This window comes from Phoxinus phoxinus (assembly GCF_949152265.1).
Source record: "Phoxinus phoxinus genome assembly, chromosome: 3".
Classification (NCBI taxonomy): domain Eukaryota; kingdom Metazoa; phylum Chordata; class Actinopteri; order Cypriniformes; family Leuciscidae; genus Phoxinus; species Phoxinus phoxinus.
Genome location: NC_136878.1, coordinates 14,380,006 through 14,402,200, shown reverse-complemented (window position 1 = coordinate 14,402,200; position 22,195 = coordinate 14,380,006). Strand labels below are relative to the sequence as shown.

General features: G+C 37.4%; 3 protein-coding genes across 4 annotated transcripts; 2 read left to right on the top strand and 1 right to left on the bottom strand.

Annotated features, from left to right (window-relative positions):
• Positions 1-25: 25 nt before the first annotated feature.
• On the bottom strand, positions 26-13,191 carry atp6v1aa (ATPase H+ transporting V1 subunit Aa). The gene is made up of 15 exons (XM_079607797.1): positions 13,069-13,191; positions 12,320-12,418; positions 11,979-12,107; positions 11,297-11,511; positions 8,980-9,117; positions 8,625-8,776; positions 5,710-5,872; positions 5,472-5,580; positions 5,217-5,339; positions 4,201-4,315; positions 4,001-4,064; positions 3,706-3,909; positions 3,112-3,206; positions 2,813-2,984; positions 26-1,237 (listed from the first exon to the last, which is right to left on the bottom strand). Exons 2-15 carry the CDS (start codon positions 12,399-12,401, stop codon positions 1,145-1,147), a joined length of 1,854 nt encoding a protein of 617 aa, XP_079463923.1. The 5' UTR covers positions 12,402-12,418; positions 13,069-13,191; the 3' UTR covers positions 26-1,144.
• Positions 13,192-13,849: 658 nt separating this feature from the next.
• phf23a (PHD finger protein 23a) lies at positions 13,850-18,629 on the top strand. The gene is made up of 5 exons (XM_079607796.1): positions 13,850-14,770; positions 15,355-15,386; positions 15,672-15,764; positions 16,384-16,933; positions 17,253-18,629. The coding sequence occupies exons 1-5, from the start codon at positions 14,743-14,745 to the stop codon at positions 17,444-17,446; spliced, it is 897 nt and encodes a 298-aa protein (XP_079463922.1). The 5' UTR covers positions 13,850-14,742; the 3' UTR covers positions 17,447-18,629.
• Positions 18,630-18,670: 41 nt separating this feature from the next.
• plscr3a (phospholipid scramblase 3a) lies at positions 18,671-21,578 on the top strand. Of its 2 annotated transcripts, XM_079607795.1 has the most exons (7): positions 18,671-18,816; positions 19,217-19,305; positions 19,563-19,605; positions 20,090-20,310; positions 20,478-20,639; positions 21,067-21,225; positions 21,333-21,578. In XM_079607795.1, the coding sequence occupies exons 2-7, from the start codon at positions 19,246-19,248 to the stop codon at positions 21,390-21,392; spliced, it is 705 nt and encodes a 234-aa protein (XP_079463921.1). In that variant the 5' UTR covers positions 18,671-18,816; positions 19,217-19,245; the 3' UTR covers positions 21,393-21,578. The 2 variants fall into 2 exon arrangements, with proteins under 2 accessions (XP_079463921.1, XP_079463920.1); XM_079607794.1 differs by having other exon boundaries at positions 18,745-18,816; positions 21,067-21,524.
• Positions 21,579-22,195: the final 617 nt, after the last annotated feature.

Genomic DNA, 22,195 nt, shown 5'->3' with positions numbered 1-22,195 from the left:
GACCTGAACTACCATTCAGAAGTTTGGGGTCAGTACGTCACTTTTTATTTCTTTGAAAGAAATGAATTCTTTTAGTCAGCAAGGATGCATTAAATTGATCAAGTCACAGTAAAGACTTACATTGTTACAGAAGTTTTTTTATTTCTAATAAGCACTGTTCTTTTGAACTTAATTCATCAGAGGATCCTGTAGAGTGTCATGGTTTCCACAAAAACAGACCATTTTCTGTCACTGTTTTCAACAATAATACAAAATAAATGTAGAGCACCAAATCAGCATCAGAGGATCATGTGACACTGAAGTAATGATGCTGAAAATTTAGATTTTTTCCTTTTTAAATATAGAAAATGATCTTACTGACCCCGAAAATATGAACAGTTGTATGTAAACAAACAGTGAGAGGAACTATATGATGATATATTATAAAACGGAGTCATTTAAACAGTTTCAAATCGTTTAATTCTTTGGAACTGAACACACAACAGCACACAATAACTGTACTACTACAGAAGCCACGATAATCTACCCACACACACACACACACTCCAACTCACACAAGCTCACTCACATGAATATGATAAACAGTCAAAGGAACACACATAAAACAGAAATCACATTCATGAGACAAAACAAGATTCAAATAAATAAGGGAAGCTTCAATGATCCCTTTCTTACTTCAATTGTTCCCATTATTGTATAACACGTTTCTATTGGTCACAGAGAAAAAAAGGAGATGGGAATAAACACTGTGCTCCCCGTGCTCCAAACACATGCAACACAGACTCATGGGAAAGGTGGTGCGAAAAGAAGAAGATGAATTTTGTTTTTATGCTTCAAGTGTTCTCAGCACAGAGAGACCACAGAGGCATTTGCTTAAGATGCTAAAATACAATCTTGCAGTTCAAACACCAAGTAACAGCTGTAGCTATAGAGCGAGAACACACTCCGTTTACGCTTTATAAAGACCATATTCCGATTAGCGATGTGATGGCTACTGGCTCTGACTTTCATTCGTTGAGATCAGCTGAACAGCTTTAGTGTATATTAAGACGAGAGGTACACATGCACAAGGGAGCACTGGGAAATGCACTGCACAGCACAGGGGAGGAGAGAGGTGGGAGACAAGTGAGGTCAAAGGTTGCTTTTAGTCCTCGAGAGTGCGGAAAGAATTCTGCATGTCTTCCAGCAGTTGAGCGTAGTCAGCTTTGATCTTTGCTTCACCCTCTTTGACTGGATCCTGCGAAACACACACATGCCATTATGTAAAATTGGTCAATGTTAACTGAATGAAACTGTAAATAATCGAATAAAAAACAATTGTATATATTTTTTATTACAATTTATATTATATTAAATAAATATATATATACTATAATAAATAATTGTAATAAAATAAATGATAATAAACACACTTTCAATCACTATTCAAATCTATTTCATGTCCATGTATTGTAGGGTAAATACAGATTCAGATGTAGTGAGAGTTAACACTGTACTATGCAATATTTGTTTTATCTGGGGGGACATATAAATGGTAATTATGTTGCATATTGTTGGGTCTAAGAGGTTAATAATAATGAATTACAATATTTGATTTTTAATGACATTTTAAAGGGATAGTTTCACTCATTTTTTTTACTGCCCCTCAAGTCATCCTTGGCCGTCTGCCGGAAGCTAGTTATTTTAGTTGATAAAGTTTTAAATATGGATATTTTTCTTACACGGACGCATCGCTTCACTTCAGAAGGCCTTTATTAACCCCCCAGAGCCGCGTGGAGCACTTGTATCATTGACAAATGGATGCACTTTGATGGACTAAAGCCATTCACTGCCATTATAAAGCTTGGAAGATCCAGGACATTTTTTAATATAACTGTGTTCGTCTGAAAGAAGAATGTCATATACACCTAGGATGGCTTAAGGGTGAGTAAATAATGGGGTAATTTTAATTTTTGGGTAAACTATCCCTTTCAATACCATATTTTTATGCCTCATTTTTTGTAAACAAATTTGTCGCTCCTTTTATGCTTCCGCTCCTCCGTGAGAGATACGAGACCGGTGCGTCGCGCAGGTGTCGTTCATTAATCACGCCACCGGTCTCGCGCCGCTCTCTCACGTCCCTCGACCTCGAATTGCCTAGGCTGTGTGACAGTGGCGATTGGCCACTGAATTTCTCAGTTTTTAAGCTATTCATTTTGTAACTACAATATTCTAAGATTAGAGTAAACGTTATATATACCTACACAATGTATAGAATAGGCTATCGGAAATCAATAAAACATGTTGTCAAATTATATTTGAAAGGATCATTGCTGCTTCCATAGATATCAGGGTATATTTTATATATATTATTATATATGTATATTATAAACTATAAATATTTTTATTTGCTGAATTTATCTGTATTTAAATGTCAAAAACATAAAATAAACATTATATGGTTGAAAAACACTGAACCGTTGTGATATTTGGCGCCAGCCAATGCGTGAACGCAGATTTGAATTTAGCAGTAGATCACGTGATGCGCTGAACGTTCTAATCACACCGGTGTGATCGTACGCTTCAAAGATTTAATTATCAAATGAAAAATTATATTTTTTTGTCTTTTGGAAGCTACATTCAAATTAATTTGGCTCGAAAATCTGAGTGGGCATGCATTTTTTCAATAACTGAAAAAAAATCTCAATTAATAATAACTCTGAAACACTGAATTAAACTGAGCAAATTGCCTACATCCTCAAAGAGAATCCTGTGGTCTAGGATCTTTACTTCTACACGAATCCCAACATCAATACTGTAACAGTAACAGTACCTTAAATTTCATGGAGCTGATCCGATAAAGAATTTCTCCCATGTGTTCACGGATCTGCGCCCAGGTGATCTTATTATCGCTTTGTGCTGTGGTTTCAACAGCATGCCGGGACAGGTCATAAAAAGCTATCATATTGGACAGGATCCCCACTGTCTTATAGAAGGGACAGAACCTAGACGAGAAAGAGACAATGTAGGAAATAATTAGTACAGAGACTGACAAACATGCTACTAGAACAACGAGAAATGAAAAATCAGGGGCTGTGGGAACGTCACATTCTTTATTGATGATGACTATACCTGTCATAGGGAGTATAACCGTTCTGCTGCAGGAAGTCATCTTTAATGAGTTTGGCCACCTCCAGAGTGATTTTATCTGTCTCAGCCAGAGATGCCTATGGGTAAGGAAATAAATAAATAAATAAATTATATATATATATATATATATATATATATATATATATATATAGAGAGAGAGAGAGAGAGAGAGAGAGAGAGAGAGAGAGAGAGAGAGAGAGAGAGAGAGAGAGAGAGAGAGAGAGAGAGAGAGAGAGAGAGAGAGAGAGAGAGAGAGAGAGAGAGAGAGAGAGAGAGAGAGATTTCTTCCCTTTTATTTAACATTTAATATTATTGTTTTAATTAGAAGGTATTTCAATACATTTTATAATTATAATAAAAAATAATTATTTTGAGATATACAAGGCATAATTGTTAAATGATAATAATATGAAAAGAACAGAATTACATTTAAAATGGGCTTCTCATGTAATTTCATGGATACAGATATACAGAATTCTTTAATTATTACAGATTACAGGCTCTGATGCACACCCCTAAACTTCACTTTGTATTACTAACACTATTTGACAAACAATGTCTAAGACAAAAACTCACCTTTCCAACAAGTTGCACAATCTCAGCCAGGTCCTCCTCCTCCTGCAGAATCTCTTTGGCTTTGGTACGCAGCGGCACAAACTCTTGGAAGTGTTTGTCATAGTACTCATCCAGCGCTCGTGTATATTTACTGTAACTGATAAGCCAGTTAACAGAGGGAAAGTGTTTCCTCTGGGCGAGCTTCTTATCTAGACCCCAGAACACCTAAAAGCAACAGTTCAAATGAGAAGAGAAATAATGAAAGATTCTACTACACTGCTTTATTTAAAAGAGTTAAATGAATATATCCACCCACCTGCACAATACCAAGAGTGGCAGAAGTCACAGGATCGGAGAAGTCACCACCAGGGGGAGACACACTGTAGGGAAACATTCATTTCAAAAGAATCACAAAATGAGTGGAAAGAACAGAAATACCTGCAGTTATAACCCCCCACACAATAGCTAAAAATACATGTTATATTTTTATAAACATCAAAGTCTGTAGAAACTTACGCTCCCACAATGCTGACGCTGCCCTCTCTCTCTGGGTTACCCAGGCACTTCACTCGACCTGCTCTCTCATAGAACGATGCCAGGCGGGCTCCAAGGTACGCAGGATACCCACTATCTGTGAAGATTTGATTATCCAGTATAAGTAAGTTTGGTCTAGACAAAAAAAAGTTGTTGTGAATGTGGTACAAACAACCAGCATTTGAAGGAATACCTCCACTGTGAGATATGTTTTACACACATTTTTCTGCCAATACAAAGCATAACGTTAAAGTATACAGTACATGCAGACAGTATCTTTTAAGTTAAATGGTATGCGATTTAGCAATCATGCAATCACAAAAGTTGTGGTTAAGATTTTTTCGGTAAGATATTGAAAATGTTTTTGAAAACAACAAGGCTGATTGATTATTGACATATTTGATTGAATATACAGTAAAAACAGTAATACTGTGAAATAATATTACACTTTACAAGAAGTTTAAAAAATAATAAGTGTCTGTCTGTTGGGGGACCAACAAAATAAAGTGTTAGAAAATATTAAGCAGACAGTACTCTAATGACAGTTAGTTGACATGTAGTTGCAAAGTTATTTATAGTTAGTAGAATGTCTAAAGTGAACTATCGAAATAAAGTGTTACCAATAATAATATTATATTTTCAAATGTAATGCATTCGTGATGGAAAAGCTGAATTTTCAGCATCATTACTCCAGTCTTCAGTCATATGATTGTTCGGAAACCATTATAATATGCTGATTTGTTGCTCAAGAAACATTTCTTATTATTTTCATTATTAATACTGAAAACAGTTGTGCAGCTTAATATTTTAGGATTAATGGGATTCATAGAAAGTTCAAAAGAACAGCATTATGTTACATTATAAATGTATGTACTGTCCCTTTTCATCAATGTAATGCATCCTTGGTGAACACAATTATTATGTTTACTTATATAATTAACTTAAACACACAGAAATTTGCAGTGGACACAAAACAGGGATTGTTGAGCTGTACACACCAGCAGGCATCTCAGCCAAACGTCCGGAGATCTCCCTAAGAGCCTCAGCCCATCGAGAGGTGGAGTCAGCCATCATACTGACATTATAGCCCATGTCTCTGAAGTACTCAGACAATGTGATACCTGGTGACACACAAGCAAACTATCCATCAAGATACATGCCTCCACACACAAACTATACTTTCTCTTCTTTCAAGGCACTCAACATTTCAGCATACCGGTACTTTACTTTCTAAAGAAGGCTCTTGTGTTTACCAGTGTAGATGGAGGCTTCTCTGGCAGCCACAGGCATGTTTGAGGTGTTGGCCACCAGTGCGGTTCTCTTCATAATGCTCTCCACCTTCCCATCCACCTCCATGGTGAGCTATTGAACAAAATGACTTTCAATCATCTAAACCACACAACAGGGTCACATTAACCATTATAGGTATGAATTTCATAAACGTAGTATTAAGTGACCAAGTATGCTGTCATCAAACTCTGCCATACCAACCTCTGGAAAGTCTCTTAACACTTCAGACATCTCGTTTCCACGCTCGCCGCAACCAACGTAAACGATGACATCACTGTTGGAGTACTTGGAGAGAGACTGAGAGATGACGGTCTTGCCGCAGCCAAAGGCTCCTGGAATGGCTGTGGTTCCTCCTTGGACACATCTGCAAAACGGCAGAAATTAGGACTGCACCGTAATGATTAAACTGATCATCACGGTGTCATTTAAGAAATGACTTTGTACATTTCATCAGAATTATTCCACTTTCACGTACTGTACACTACCATTCAAATGTTTGGGGTCTGTAAGAAATTCATTTTTGAAATGAGTATTTTTATTTAGAAAAGATGCATTAAATTGATATTGATCCAAATGCTTTTCTTTAAAACTTTCTATTCATCACAGAATCCTGCATTTTTTTTAAATCATGGTTTCCACAAGAATATTAAAGTAACACTAGGTTACTTTTCTTTTTTTTGCTCTCGGGGTCCCCCTACAGTTGGGAAACAGTATTGTCCTCTACTACTGTCGTAAACTCTGTCATACATGCACGTGCATTTGTTGACAACCATGATAGCCCTGAACACTGTAGGAGTTCACATGCAGGTGTTCTGCTTGCGTCGCGTGTGAAATGTCTTCATCCAGGTAGCTACAGTGGCATATATTTCAGCATGTCATATGAATATAATTTCATGGGTTTTATTTTTTTTCAAACGACAAATGATCGCGATGCTCATGTTTACAAGCCAGCGTCATTATAGTAGCCTAGTCTATTGGTTACCGTTTTACTGAATCTATATGATACTTCAATGCAATGTTTGAGTGGTAGGCGAGATATAATAAACATATATCGTCAATATTATAATATCAAGCTACCATAGATGAATCTGCAAATTTTACAAATCGATTTGCATTATAGCTTGAGGCAAGACAAATAAACAAATATCACAGACATGTTAGGTATCCTAAAATATTATTTTGTACATCTTATATATTTACTTGCAAGAATGCAGCCCCTACCAAAATTGTAACTTACACGCCATTTAGACATAGGCTTTCATTTGATATTTGAAAGTCCGCATCGGTCGAGCATAGGGTTGCCACCTTTGATTTGTGAAAAACCGGGACACTCAGATTATTATAATTTTTTGTGGTCTGAGTCTGAGTTGTAGGTTGTAAATAGTATTTTCTTTGACACTGGTGGCTCATCCGACTTTGTTGTGTTATCCTCATAGACAGTGGTTATCCTCCTCGTCCGTCTCTCTCCCCATTTCACACAATAGATGTAAATAGACCGTTTTTAAAAAGCTAGCTAGCAACTAAACTCACACTGTATCATCTTGGATGTGTGTTGATGCGCGCGCGCGACCGACCGACAGCACAGGCAGTTGCTAGGCGATAAGTTGAGCTTCCAATCAAATAAAAGTAAACGCCTGGCATTGCGTCACATTGGCCAATCCACTGTTTTACCCGTTTTTACCATGGTTTTTACCCGTTTACGGACACAGGATTGGATGTACTGTACACAACTATGAAGAAAACACAGTAACAGTAGACGGAAACGGTTTAATTTGAAACCAGGAAATTCTACTTTAGAAGTACATTTTCACAAAAAAACTGGACAATTCGTGTCCCGGGAAAGAATATGAATTTTCTGGGACTGTCGCTCAAAAAAGAGAATAATCCCTGGAAAACCGGGACGGGTAGCAACGGGCACCCCTCCTCCTCATTCAGCTCACGCCAGCGAGGAAACGCTGGCCCAATGTTGATCCTCGTTCTGCCTTTAATGCGATCACTTCCTCGTTTCCTCTTTTTGCTTTCCTCCGACAAAACCTTTGCTTTCTTGCTTTTCTGTGCTGCTTCGGCCATGACTATAATATTTGGCAAACAAACGCTAGTTTGGCTCGCACGTCCGATTGAAGGAAGTGGGGGTGGTGGTGGAAGTGACGTATATGCCGTAAAGCAGTCGAATTTTGTAGTTCTCTTTGTTCGCCGGTTACTACCCGAAACCCGAAGTTTAAAAGTACGATTAAAAACGCTACAGACCCCGTCAGGCTATGGCAGACGTGTCATTCAACCTATTGTAAGTCGATGTACCATCACAAGAGACTTGGAAATATATTATTAAGGTTGAAAAGTTACCTGGTGCTGCTTTAAGCAGCACAACTGTTTTCTACATTGAAAAGAATAAGAAATGTTCCTTGAGCACCAAATCAGAAATATTAGAATGATTTCTGAAGGATCATGTCACACTTCAAACATAAACGTTATTTTAAATTGTAATAATGTTTTACAATATTATAATTTTTACTATATTTTTGATCAAATAAATTAGGTTAGGGTTAGAGACTTAGGGTTAGAGATTAGAAATCTCACTGACCCAAAACAACAAATCAAGAGTGTGTCACCTCCTACGCACAGTTTAATTTACCTCATGTAGTTTCCTGATTTATTATATGTATATTTATACAGGTCATCGCTGAGAAGATTTAGTAGCAGCAAATAGCACGAGTGGCTTTATTACACATCCATTTGAGCAGAATGGCAGTGGTGATCGCCAACATATATGTTTGTCTGCTTTCAGATCACCAGGTTGAGAAGATTAAGTAAAACACTGGGCAGAAAATGTATCAATTAAAAAGTAAAGCTCTGATTGGGGGATTCAAACTCTACAAGCATGAATGCTTGTGGAGGCTAGTTACCAATAAAGGAAATGTCAATTGAAAAAAAAAAAGGATAAATAATCAGAGGGCCACTATCGCAGACGATTCTGCTTAATTGAGAAAAGCAGAAATTGTGATCATGATTAAAATATGATTAACTGTCCAGCCTTAGCAGAAATATTAACTTAAATGTCAGGTACACTTTTACGGTCTCAGTTGTGGAAAGATAATGAGGGAGATTTTGAGACTCACGGAAAGAGGGCATCCAGTACTCTCTGTCCAGTCAGCAGGGGATGGTTGGCAGGGAGCTTCTCAGTAACAGGCCTCACCTGTCGCACAGGCCACACCTGCACCATGGTGAACTTCTCCTTCACTCCTTCAAACTCCAGTTCCAGCACCACATCCTGACACACACACAGTGAAAAGGGAAGTTACAGTATTTAGTGAGATTAGGTCTTATCTTACCTAAACATCTTGGAGAGTTTTTCTAACTGTAGGACGCTGTGCAAATAAGTTTGAATTGACGTGAATGACTCTCTCACGTGCACGTCTATAAATGTGTGGAAGTATTTAAGGACATGTGAGGATGATTGTGAGTGTGACTCACAGAAACGTCATAATTTCCTGGCGGAGCGAGGTAGGTGACTGTTCCCCTGCTGCGGGGGGGCAGCATGATCTTGTGCTTGATGAGAGAGTTCTCATACACCAATCCATAGATATCACCCCCTGTAATGTGACTTCCAACCTGAAAAAACAGTCAGAGAAACCAATTAACATAAACATGCAGTACATCATTTCAATGCAATATACAAATAATATATATTTGTTGTTACAATTGTTGCCGTTTGGTGAATTTGGTGAATATGTCATTTAGCTTGTGTATGCCAAAGGAGTTGTTGCATGCGGGTGGTTAAAATTGTACAAAATATGAATGCATCAACACAACCAGTTAGTTTAAACATTTAATGAGATATGTATTATATGGCCAAAAATGATGCGTGCTGTGCTTCCAAACACAGAGATAAAGTAGTTTAGCCTTGCAGTGTCCGGTGCTGATGGTTTATATTCATTTGTTTCTAAAAGCTACAGAAGACTTGTTATATTGTTAAAGGAATAGATCACCAAAAATGAAAATGCTATCATCATTTTCTCAACCAAAGTCTTATGGGTTTGAAACGACATGAGGGTGAGTAAATGATGACAGAATTTTCATTTTTAGTTGAACTATCCCTTTAATATTTTGGAATAGTGACAGTAAAGGTGTTAATAAATGTATCTCCTTGCTTCATTTCATAATTAAAAAGAATAAAAATGGGGGGTAATTATATTACAGTGAAAACAAAAAAGTTAAATTTTGTTATAAAAAATGGGGTTGGATTTTTTTTCCATGAAACACAAAAAGTGAATTCCACTGTTTTCCATAAATGAAAATGCGGGGTGATCACTGGCAGTCGAGTTCTTTCGCAAATTATATAAAAATTAACCCAGCCCCCATCCCTATTATAAAAATATACAGAGGTGGAAAGTCCAGGTTCAGAAAGTAAAAGTCCTCCTCAGTATTTTGTTCCAATCACCTGGATTTGCTAATTAGCACAGTTTTTCAGCCAGGAGATAGAACTAATTAGTGAAATCAGCTTTCATGGGTGGAATAAACATATGGCAGGACTTTTACTTTCTGACCCCTGGACTTTCCACCTCTGAAAATATACCACTAGACCAGGGGTGGGGAACATTATTCCTGGAGAGCCACTGTCCTGCAGAGTTTAGTTCCAACCCTAATCAAACACACCTGCACCAGCTAATCAATGTCTTTAGGATCAAATAAAGGGATAGTTCACTTTGAAATTAAATTTTGGTATGTTTTAGCTTACCTGAAGTGCATCCAAGATGTAGGTGTCTTTGTCTCCGCAGTAGTTTCACTTTTGATATTTTTAGGTCAAACCGTTCTTGTCTGTCAGTCATATAATGCAGGTATATAGGCACTGTCTCCAAAAGCATGCAGAGAAAAGTCCAAATTAAAAAATTCCCCATCGTAAGTGCACATTGATGGCCTAAGACACGAAACAAGCGGTTTGTGTGATAAAACGAACAGTATATATATCGTTTTTATCTCTTTTAAGCAACCACATCCAAGTGATCTGTTTACTTAGTCTGCGCAAGCGCCGTAGAGCGCCGGAAGTGATCTCTCGCGCGTGTACGTCACTCATTGTTTACACCAGAACCTATGCACAGAACAGAGATTGTAGATAGGACGGCTAATAGAAATGGTACTAGTTTGCGCTTATCCGGGATGTTTAAACCGATGTAAAAATACATTTACGTAAGCTCGCGCGAACTCATCCGGGAGACCACTTCCAGAGCATTCCGGCGCTCTACGGCGCTTGCGCAGACTAAGTAAACAGATCACTTGGACGTGGTTGCTTAAAAGAGATAAAAACTATATAAATACTGTTAGTTTTATCACACAAACCGCTTGTTTCGTGTCTTAGGCCATCAATGTGCACTTACGATGGGGAATTTTTTAATTTGGACTTTTCTCTGCATGCTTTTGGAGACAGTACCTATATACCTGCATTATATGACTGACAGACAAGAACGGTTTGACCTAAAAATATCAAAAGTGAAACTACTGCAGAGACAAAGACACCTACATCTTGGATGCACTTCAGGTAAGCTAAAACATACCAAAATTTAATTTCAAAGTGAACTATCCCTTTAAGGCTACAATCAGGTGAGTTTTTTTCAGGGTTGGAGCTAAACTCTGCAGGACAGTGGCTCTCCAGGACCGACGTTCCCCTCCCCTGCACTAGACTATCATGACTCACAGTCTTAGGAAAAAGTGCACAACTGTCACTGGAGCACCCTTGAAAAAACAACTTGCATGATGGCCCTTTATACAGAGAAAGACACGCATAGCTCCTTACCCTCAGGTTTTGAAAAGGAGAAAATTCCCACTTTAGGTCCCTGTTTAAAGCTCCAATGTTAACCCCTCTAGGGATGTAGATGCTGTTCGTGAGGTCATTGATGTCTTTCAGGGGACGCTGAATACCGTCAAAGATGGAGCCCATGATTCCAGGCCCCAGCTCCACAGAGAGGGGTTTTCCAGTACGGAGCACAGGATCTCCGACAGAGACTCCAGCTGTAGATAGCTCAGGAAAACATATAGACAAATACAAACACATGCAAAAACATACCGTGGCAGCACCATGATTAATACCATTGTAATCTGCCACATACCACAGTGCTGAATGATTACCATATTTACATAATACAGCAAGGTACTTTAAATTATTGAATCTTGGAATTAGTTCTGTGCATATTATTGTATTTTTTGGTACTTTATTTTGATAACAAAACATACTCTCCATGATTCAGACAGAGTATCTGTGTTGGTGCAAATGTACAATAAGTTTTTTTTTTAATGCCATGCCAGCTTCTTTCAGCAATTTTCATGAAGAAAACCATACTTGAGTTATTAAAACTTGAAATAAGATATTAAATACCCATTTTTCCTAACAATTCTAAAACTAAATTTGGATTAACTTGATTAAAACCTTTTTCAAGGGTTACAGAGTAAGTAAATCACCGATGAATGGTAAAGGATACAGGTCTCCTCGTACACCTGGATGGTTGCCATATCTCCCTCCAATCGGATAATCTCTCCCACCAGCTCACAGTGGCCAACACGCACCAGTTCATACATAGCCGCACCTGCCATCCTAGTGGCCGTCACCACTGCAGTGAACAGACACACAGACTGTAACCCGTCCATCACATGACCAACATCTGCAATTCTTATATTTGTGAAATACACTAATATACAATGCAAAATAATACACTACTTATAGATAAACTTTGCACTGTGTGTTACATTTTGTGACAAAGTGACTTCATTAATTTGGACTTAATATATATATGAACATTGAGAACATGTTTTTATTTTTTACCTGGGCCTGAAACCCCATGCACAAATCCAAACAGATCCTCATTGTCCCCATCTCGGATTTTAGGCAGTTTGGAAAAATCCATCTTGTGTGTTAGAAAACCTGAAAGTGGAAGTGTGAGACAGTGAGAATCATTCAAAACGCAACAATATCTTTCAGACACACGCGAAATCTAAAATCAACATTGCCAAGACGTGTTTTCATTTTCAGTTTTCATAATTCCAATAGAACCACAAGTTCTACTGTCTTGCTCCAGTTCAAAGCAATACTTGAAATCAAATGTGAGTTTCAATCTTATTATTGGTATGATAAATATTGCAATAACCACTGACAAATTTTAAGACTTTCTTGATGTAAACATAGCAAAATAGTAATACTAACAGAACCACTATGCCCGACCGGTATTAATTTAGATCAACACTATACTATACACTCCTGTGTTGTAACCATATAACGTTAGGTTGTAACAGATGAGCAAAGGAACATGTTATGAATTTGTTTGCTGCACTAAACGCACCACAGCTAATAAATAAATAAATAAACGCCTTCACAAGACCACAACCATTGAATTACGATATCTAGAAGACTGTCGTAAGGAACCATTGGATGTCAGGTGACAGATGGTTGCTAGCAAAGCCTCTGATCAGCAAATTAGCAGATTTCACCCGAGTAGAAAATGAGATAGGACCAAACAGACTGGTCTGACAGCAATAACAAAATAATTGTATATAAAAAGAAAAGATTCGTCTTACTGTATTAGCATGAAATTAACGACAATCCGTGGAATATCCTACCAATGGAGCGAGGAAAAAAATTGTCACGACATAGGTCAGCTGACTACCAGGATTAAGGAAGTCCGTATACACCAGGGGGGCAGTGTTCCGAAAGATATTGAAGCCGACCTGGGCGCCGCCATTGGCTAGCGGACCCCCACCTGCTGTTAGCATTCCATTGACTCCCATTCATTTTGGCGTCACTTTGACAGCGAATAACTTTACATCTGAGGCGTTTAAAGACACCGTTTGTCCATTGTTTATTTCTAAAGAAACACGACAATGTATAAAAAGCTCCATTACCTTGTATCTTACGTTATGGCCCCGTAGAAGCAGTTTTTGTAAAAACAGGCTAACGATTGCGTCATACCCGCGCGACTCTGTCGCACAAGACGAAAAATTACCGTATGGACAGGCAGAGAAGCTCGCAAGCAATCGGGGGGACGTGGAGGCATAAAGTCAAGGGAGAAGCCCACAGAGAGTGATAAAGTTGCTCCCGTTGCTAGCTCATGGACAGCAAATACCCACGCTCTCCGTCTCTGCGAGATTCGGAAGGGAATGATTCAGATTTCTCTCGGCACAGCTACTAGAAGACCTACAGGTTGCTCACGTCACATCTACGTCGTCAAGCTCAGTTTGAGATTGCGCAGTTCGCCTTGCGATCAGGAAGTAAGTGCTTCTAATTGACTTCACTTCTCTCCGTTGAAACCTATGGGGTCGCTGTGTCCAGTTTATATACTGTCTATGGTATACACAGGGCAAAAGAAAGTGCGCCATTATGGCTCCCCTAGTGGAGATTTTACGTGGAAAGGTATTGTGCAAATGATCCAACATGGCGCCTATACAACCACAGCTTCTCCATTTCCTGTGTTGTTCATCGTAAGGACATAAGGACGCAACTGCCACCAGCCACGCATAATATGTTGACATTTTAAAAATTTGGGCACCGGTTATTCCACCAATGTATATAATTAAACCCTACGTTGGCTATTTTGTCAGGTTTGGGGTTATCTTTGACGAACTTTCATGCATATTCATTACGTTCTCATCAATATGCATCAGGCAAAGTGTCTGGCGCTCTTTGCGCGGTTGCGTCACAGGGTGATTCCTGTTGAGACCGCGCGTAACCCAGACGTTCAAGACTTTGTTGAATGCAGTTGCAAAAAGCTAGTTTCTGATTTTTTCGGAAATTAATCGCAGACTTTGTATTTTTTCGTGTTTGCGGATACAATCAAGGTGTCATCGGTTTTGAAATTCTAAAGCCACCAGCTTCAATTCGCTGGTTATCAACGAGGACGAGGACTGATCGACGACATATCATCACCATCCTTATCATCGATAATTGAGGTCTGGGCGAAATAATACACAGTTCAGCTTTGTTTTATCTGAACCGTGATCTGATCTTCGAAAAAAAAACTGGTCATTTGCCAAGTATTGCAGTTTTGATCGCAAGACCGCTGTAAGCATATGGCAAATCCTTCGGTTGTGCGCTAACAGTTAGCTTATTAGTTGTCTGTTAAGTCCTAAAGCAACTGGACAGATATAGATATATTATTTGGAAGACATTTCGCTATTCAAAGTGACTCCATAAGGTCATTAGCTGGAAATCAAAGAGCCAACCTTAAGAAGAACACAACTTTGTAGTACCCCACCATGTTAGGTATTATGGATCATCACCAAGGTAAATACGTGCTTTTCTTATTGTCATATGAATTTTACTTTTCTCCTTTTACTGTAGTCTATCACTCAAGTACTCGATGTTTTAAACGAGCCTCGTGTAACACACCCATTTAACAAAGAGCTCCTGGATGGATTAACTACTCGTGCTAACAGTGATATATCCTCTTAGGTTAAGTACTTTACACGTTACGGCATTTCTATACTATCTCTAGATACGTAACATGTGATTTTCTAAGCACATTTGAAAAGTTCTGACACCAATTGGCTTCCTTGTTTTGCTGACTAGACAATGTATCATCTGCTCGTATTTAGCTTTTAGCATAAGCAGCTCTTGTTCGGATGTGAAGATGCTTAACGTTACTCGAACAAATTAGTTCACAAACATTTGCAACAATGTTAAACTTTTGAAATCCATATATTTTTCTTACACCTGTAGCATTCCAATAATCACGTACGAAAATGACTCTTAAGTTACTTTAACGGTATCTAGGTAGCATAAGCTAAAGCTAACTTGACAGTTCGTTTAACGCTGTAACGTTAACATTGTTTTGCCAGTAATGCTGATGTCTTGTGTTTCTTTTACAGACACCGTCCGGAAATGTAAAACTGAGGCTTTGGTAAGTGCTGTCGCAGTTATGTTCTGTAATGGTTTTAAATGGTGACACAGGCTCGTTACTTATTTATAGCTTAGGCCACATGTGGCCGAACATGGGGGGATGGGCTGAGGATAAGATCAGTATCTGTCTGTAATCACGGAACCTAATTGGTCAAAATATCTTGGTTTTTGAAAATGATTTGAGATTGTCAGACTGGTGTCATAACATTATATATATCAGTCTAAATGTACTATTAATCATTATTATTGCATTGGTCACTATTAATGTAATTTGTCTTTGTTCCAGCCTCCAGAGCGTAGGAAGAGGACCGTTGAGGATTTCAATAAGTTTTGCAGCTTTGTCCTGGCCTATGCTGGGTACATTCCACCTCAAACAGAAGTGAGTTAAATGTCATAAAACAAGTAATTTTGTACAGAAGTCAAGGGGTAACTCTGACCATATTCGTGGTAATCACCTGCTGCTGACACAATTGTTTCTTAAAATACGTAATTCTGTCATTAATTACTCGCACTCATCTCCCGTAAGACTTTCATTAATCTTGGGAACACCGATTTAGATATTGTTGATAAAATCTTAGAGCTTTCTGTCCCTTCGTTGACCGCTACGCAACTACCACTTTGACGCTTCAAAAAGTTCATAAAGAGATCGTAAAACTAATCCATATGAATTAAACGGTTTAATCCAAATTTTCTGTAGATACTCGATCGCTCGATATGATGAACAGATTTTATTACGGCTTTTATTCACATATAAACATTGATCAGCAAACATAAACAGAAGCTCAACCGAACCAGCTTGAAGCGCGAGAACAAACCTCATTAGCTTTCAGCTAAATAAAACTTTGACATTTTTTCCACTTAAGGTAATTTGAAAAATATTTATGTTATATATAATATAATATTAAGTTATGGCTTATGTTCCACCATGCAATGCAAAATCTTATGCAGATTATGAGGGTACTTCATTTTTGTTAATTTCTGCTGATGTGTGTTTTCAGGAGAGTTCGTGGTCTCCGTCTTCATCTCCATGTACACACGAGCTTTCTGAGCTCTCCGGTGAAGGGTCCGTAAAGGACAGCTGGACCGACGCTCACTCCGACCTCAACAGCATTCACAACTTGGTCTACAAAGCTGAGACTGACAGCAGCAGCACAGAGTTCAGCCATCTTCAGTCGGACAGCTCCTTAGACCAGATGAGACTCAAAGACTCTCTGAACCAGATCCATCTTCATAGTAAAGCTGAGAGGAAGAAGGTGAAGAAACTCGGACGCTTGTCTTTAGGAGGGCCGAGAAAAAGCATCTCGGAGGCAAGAGCACACAAACAATCGAAAGCAGCACTGAAGAAAATAAAGAGATCGGTAAAGACTGAGAGTCTCTTTACACCCACAAGCCCTCTGAATGAGGGGCTTCAAAAGGAGGAGGGACTAACGGAACAGGCCATTCACTTGCATGAGGCGGGGCTTAAACTGGAGTCCAATCAAGAAACAGACCTGAGCTCTTGCGAAACAGACACACTGGTGACCGATGAGGATATTATGGTGGAGTCTGGTAAGTGTCAGACTTGCTATGTTAATATTGCATTTAATGCAGTGCAATTAAAAGGTTGGCATTGGATATGCATACAAGTGCAGTTTGTATATACATACACAAAAATACACTCACACACATACACACATCTATATATATATATATATATATTCAGCTATAATAACACATTCATGTTATAGATGTTGCCGTTTAAACTAATTTGCGTGCTTATCGAGTATCTTCATCCTTGAAGAAAACATGTTTGCTGTGGTATTTTTTTTATTGCTGCATCTGATCATTATCAATCTTTCAACCATTTATATTGTTCTATCCACTGTAGGTGATGATTCATGGGATCTGATTACTTGTTATTGCGGGAAGCCTTTTGCCGGACGTCCCATGATTGAATGTGACGAGTGCTCCATATGGGTTCATCTCTCCTGCGCTAAGATTAAGAAGTCCAACGTACCTGACATTTTCTACTGCTACAGATGCAGGGACTCTCGGGGTTCCACGGTCAAAAGAGACCTATGAGAAGGAGTGTATAGGTGCAGATGTGTGTATTTAAATGGACGAGATGTTCTCATTCCGGTCCTTTTTACTTTTCTGATTACTATTAATTAGTTTCTGTTAAATTAAAAGATTTGATTTATATGACTCCATTTGTTATCCTTTGTTCTGTGTTGACAGATTGGTCTTGGTTTATGATATTAAGTGGCTTTCGGGTTTAAGAAGGCTTCCTAAATCTCATGCACTTATTTGCACTACTGTATTTTGATTGTACACAAATAAACTAAAATTAATATGGGTGGAAAATGTGCACTATGACCATATATTATGTGGATAAATTAATGAACATCTCTTTTGGCCCTCTGGTATTTCAAAGCAAAATAGTTAGATTTAAACTGAAATATATATATAAAAATTCAGTGATGATTGTTACATCACAAGAGCATGTCCGGGCAATATCTTGCTACAAGTTGAGAAAGAAATTTAATTTTGCTTAAAGGACCATTAAGATATTTTATATATATTTTTTGCATTGTTTTCATGACATTTAACCGCAATGCTACTTCCAGTGAAGTGGTGTGCTAAATGAATCCAGTGTTTTTCAGTCTTGCCACTGGGGATCCCTCTGCACATTTGTTGCAACAAAAAAAAAACACCTTATTTGGGTCAAGGAGCACTCTAGGAAAGATCTGATGGGTGCAATTACGAGCGTAAGATAAGGGATACCTCCAACGCAGACCTGTACGACTCAAACACTGTTCAAATCAATGTAATTATATTTTCTAAGTGATGTTCTAGGAAAAGTTTTTCAGTCTTGTGACGAATATCCTCACTTGAACTGTTGCAGGAAGTTCTCAGATTAACCTTTGACCGTTGTAAATCAAATTTCAACATATTTAGCCAGTTTTATTGCTTGAATTTTGTTATTTGTGTATTAAGTTGCAGTTCAAGATTTTAGGCACCAGAACCTAGGCACCATTTCCAACTTTCATCAAAAAATCATGGTAAAATTGTTCCGTTTTTGATTTTACGTATGAAAGCATTTGTCATTTTTCTTATTTTGTTTGTGTCCTGCTCATCCTAGTGTATATAGTATATGTATGTACAGGTGTATATGTATGAAAGATGAGGAAATGCTATATTTTTCTGACCATATACAGCAGTAAATTCTGAAAATAAATGTTCTTTTACAAGTCAAGTTGATGTTAATTTGCACTGTTTTGTTTGTTGTTGTCACTGCTCTCTCAGTGAGCAATGTCCAAAGGGAGTGTAGTCAAATGGGTGTGACAAGACATATTCAGATATACACAATCTCCCCGGTCACATGCTCCAGTGCAGGTGTGTGATTCTCCTCATCTGCTGAAACGCTGTAATTTTCCACTACTGAACCTGAGGTAAGCACATACAATATGAGATTTGGTTTTACTGTGGAATTTTACTTGTTTAATTTTCCTCAGGTTAAAAAAATTAGAGAGGAAAATCTTATAAAGAAAAAAAATAATTCATTATTGTCAGCAGGATTTTACTTTGAAGCAACATGTTATGTGTTTTGAAGTATTTAACTAGAAATGGCCTTGAATGCTTTCCTAGAGGATCATCGGGCTTGGTGTATCTTAAAAACCTACCAAAAGCTATTTGGCAAGCAGCCTAATGTTGATTTTGCCTTAAACATTTGAGTATTGTTCAACTATAAGATTAGACTTAGAATTTTCTGTTATTTTAAATCGGTTTAGTACAATAGTTTGTGTTGTTTGTGAGGATTATGGAATAATCATTTTTTTTACCTTTTATTAGAACCCTTCTTGCCATTTACTGAGTTTAACATGGCCCAGCCTTATTCTAGCACAGCGGCTGTGCCACCTGGTTTGGAGTACCTTTCACAGGTGAGCATGACTGTGCATAATGTGTTGTAGTATTCCATAGTCCCAGCGAGTAAAATAATATGTGAAGATATACACAATAATAGGTATTTTGTGATGGGGAAATTTACAATCGAATGTTTGTGTGTGTGTGTGTGTGTATGCATTTATATATGTATGTGTATATATACACATACATACAATATATATATATATATATATATATATATATATATATATATACACACACAAAACATATGCTCCCTGTCCTGCTCTTACAGATTGACCAGATATTAGTCCATCAAAAGATTGAGCTCCTTGAAGGTAAAGTAACTAATTTATTATTTTATGACATTATAATATAAATACTATTATACACTACAATTCAAAGTAGTGTACACTATTGTTCAACGGCTTGGGTGTCAGTTAGATTTAAAAAATAATTCTGATCTTTTGAACATTCTATTTATCAAAGAATCCTGTAAAAAAAAAAAAATTTTATTTATATATACTTTGTATTGTATTAATAGAATACGATAGTGTGTGTGTGTGTGTGTATATATATATATATATATATATATATATATATATATATATATATATATATATATATATATATATATATATATATAATTTTTACCCTAACACAGCTGTGGGGCATAAGACTTTTTCAAAAACATAACAAATCTTACCGAGCCCAAACTTTTGAATACATATTATATTTATTTTTGGACACTGTTGTCACTCAATGAATGTAAAAATGTACATAAAGTCAAGATGCTAATGAACAAATTATCTTCTTTTCCAGCCATTATTGGCTTTGAGACTAATAATCAGTATGAGATTAAGAACAGCCTGGGTCAAAAGATCTTCCACGCTAAAGAAAACACTGACTGCTGCACACGGAATATATGTGGTCCTCTGAGGAGCTTTGATCTGCAGATAACAGATAATTTTGATCAGGAAGTGATTCACTTAATAAGGCCTTACCGCTGCACGTCCTGCTGTTGCCCCTGCTGTCTTCAAGAGGTAATCACTGAAGTTCTGTGTAGAATTTCCTGACCTTTGGAGATCGGGGGAAAAAAACATTACAACAAAACAGATTTGTTCAACAAAATGTTGTCTTTGCTAAATGTACTATATTTACATAACCCCTTTTCCAATTCTTTTTCCTGTGTGGATGTGACTGACTGAAGATGGAAGTGCAGTCTCCACCAGGGAATACAATAGGCTACGTCAAGCAAGACTGGCATGTGTTTAGGCCCATGTTCTCTATCTATGACATGTCCAAAACAAAGGTGCTGTCCATCGAGGGGCCTATGTGTGCCATAAGCTGCTGTGGGGATGTGGATTTTGACGTATGTATTCATGTGTGATTTTGTCAGTTTATCACCTTTCTATTAGGCGTGTAATGATATTCGTTTGTCCTTTGTCCTTCCCGCCTGCCCCATCACTATGGGGAGTAGTGTATATCTAAAAATAAATAGCAACTGAATTTAGGCTAAAAGTCTTCTCTGTTGTTAAGCTTTAATGTTAATGTGCAAGTAAGGGCTCGTTTACAGCATTAGCAGATAATTTTTTTATCCTTGCGAAACGTTTACTTCTAATTTAATTAATTTAAAGACAAGGACACAATTTGTTAATTAAAGCACTGTTTAAAAAAAAAGAAGCAATTTTAGCCTTCAACGAACAGTATCTGGTGGGTGATTCTTTTTGGGATTTCACAAGACTTTTTTGGAATAGTTTGACCAAAGGTTATGTGCGTTTGTCTGTCCTCTGGTGCAGGTTACCGGTAAGGACGGGCATCCAGTTGGTCGTATCAGTAAACAATGGACTGGCCTGATAAAAGAGTCACTGACTGATACAGACAATTTTGGCATTAACTTTCCCATGGACTTGGACGTGAGGATGAAAGCAGTTCTGCTGGGAGCATGTTTCCTTATAGTGAGATATGACATAAAATATCCATTGATTCATTCACTAATATATACCTATTACTTTCTTTATACGGCCATTCATACATTTAATTGTTTCTCTGTGTTGTCCCACAGGACTTCATGTTCTTTGAGTCGACTGGTGACTCAGGACAGCGATGCAGTGTGTTTGGCTAATAGGGAGTCTCTGGTATATTCATATGTATATCACTACAGTTACCACTTGTATGTACTTCTTGTATGTGTTCTAAAGTCAGGAAAATCACTATAAAAGCGTTTTAACCCAGACAGGCTATAGATAAACTAGTTTTTAGTGTTGATTTTCTCTTTTGTTAAAAATTTTGAATAAAGCATTTCTTACCGAAATCTCTTTGCTCTCTTAGAAAAATGTTTCCATGACCACACCTTTGAAACACATCATGCATCCCTAACCCTACATTTGCCTTATCATTCTTATCACACATTTTCTCAGTAATAATCACACTGGATTTTAATTAAAGGGACATATAGTTTATCTGCTGATTATGAATATTACATCATAGTTGACAGCTACAGTGCTTGACTTTTTTTTCTGTTTTCAGCTGGTGAAACTATGCAATTGCCTTATTTACCAATATAGAGCTAATAATGATGTTGGTAACAATTTACAATAAGTTTTCATTAATTAACTACTTTAGTTCACATGAACTAAGAATGAACAATAATACTTCCACAGCATTTATTAATCTTAGTTAATGTTAATTTCAACATTTACTAATATTTTATAACAATCAAACGTTATATTTGTTAATATTAGTAAATGCGTTGTGAACAAACAATGAACAGCTGTATATTTATTAACTAACGTTAACAAAGATTAACAAATAAAAGCATGGATAACAGGTTCAGCATCTGACTTATGGTTAACTTATGGTTAAGTACATATGCGAATACAAACTAGATTTAACAAGCAGTCTGATATGTGGTTTAAAACATAATTT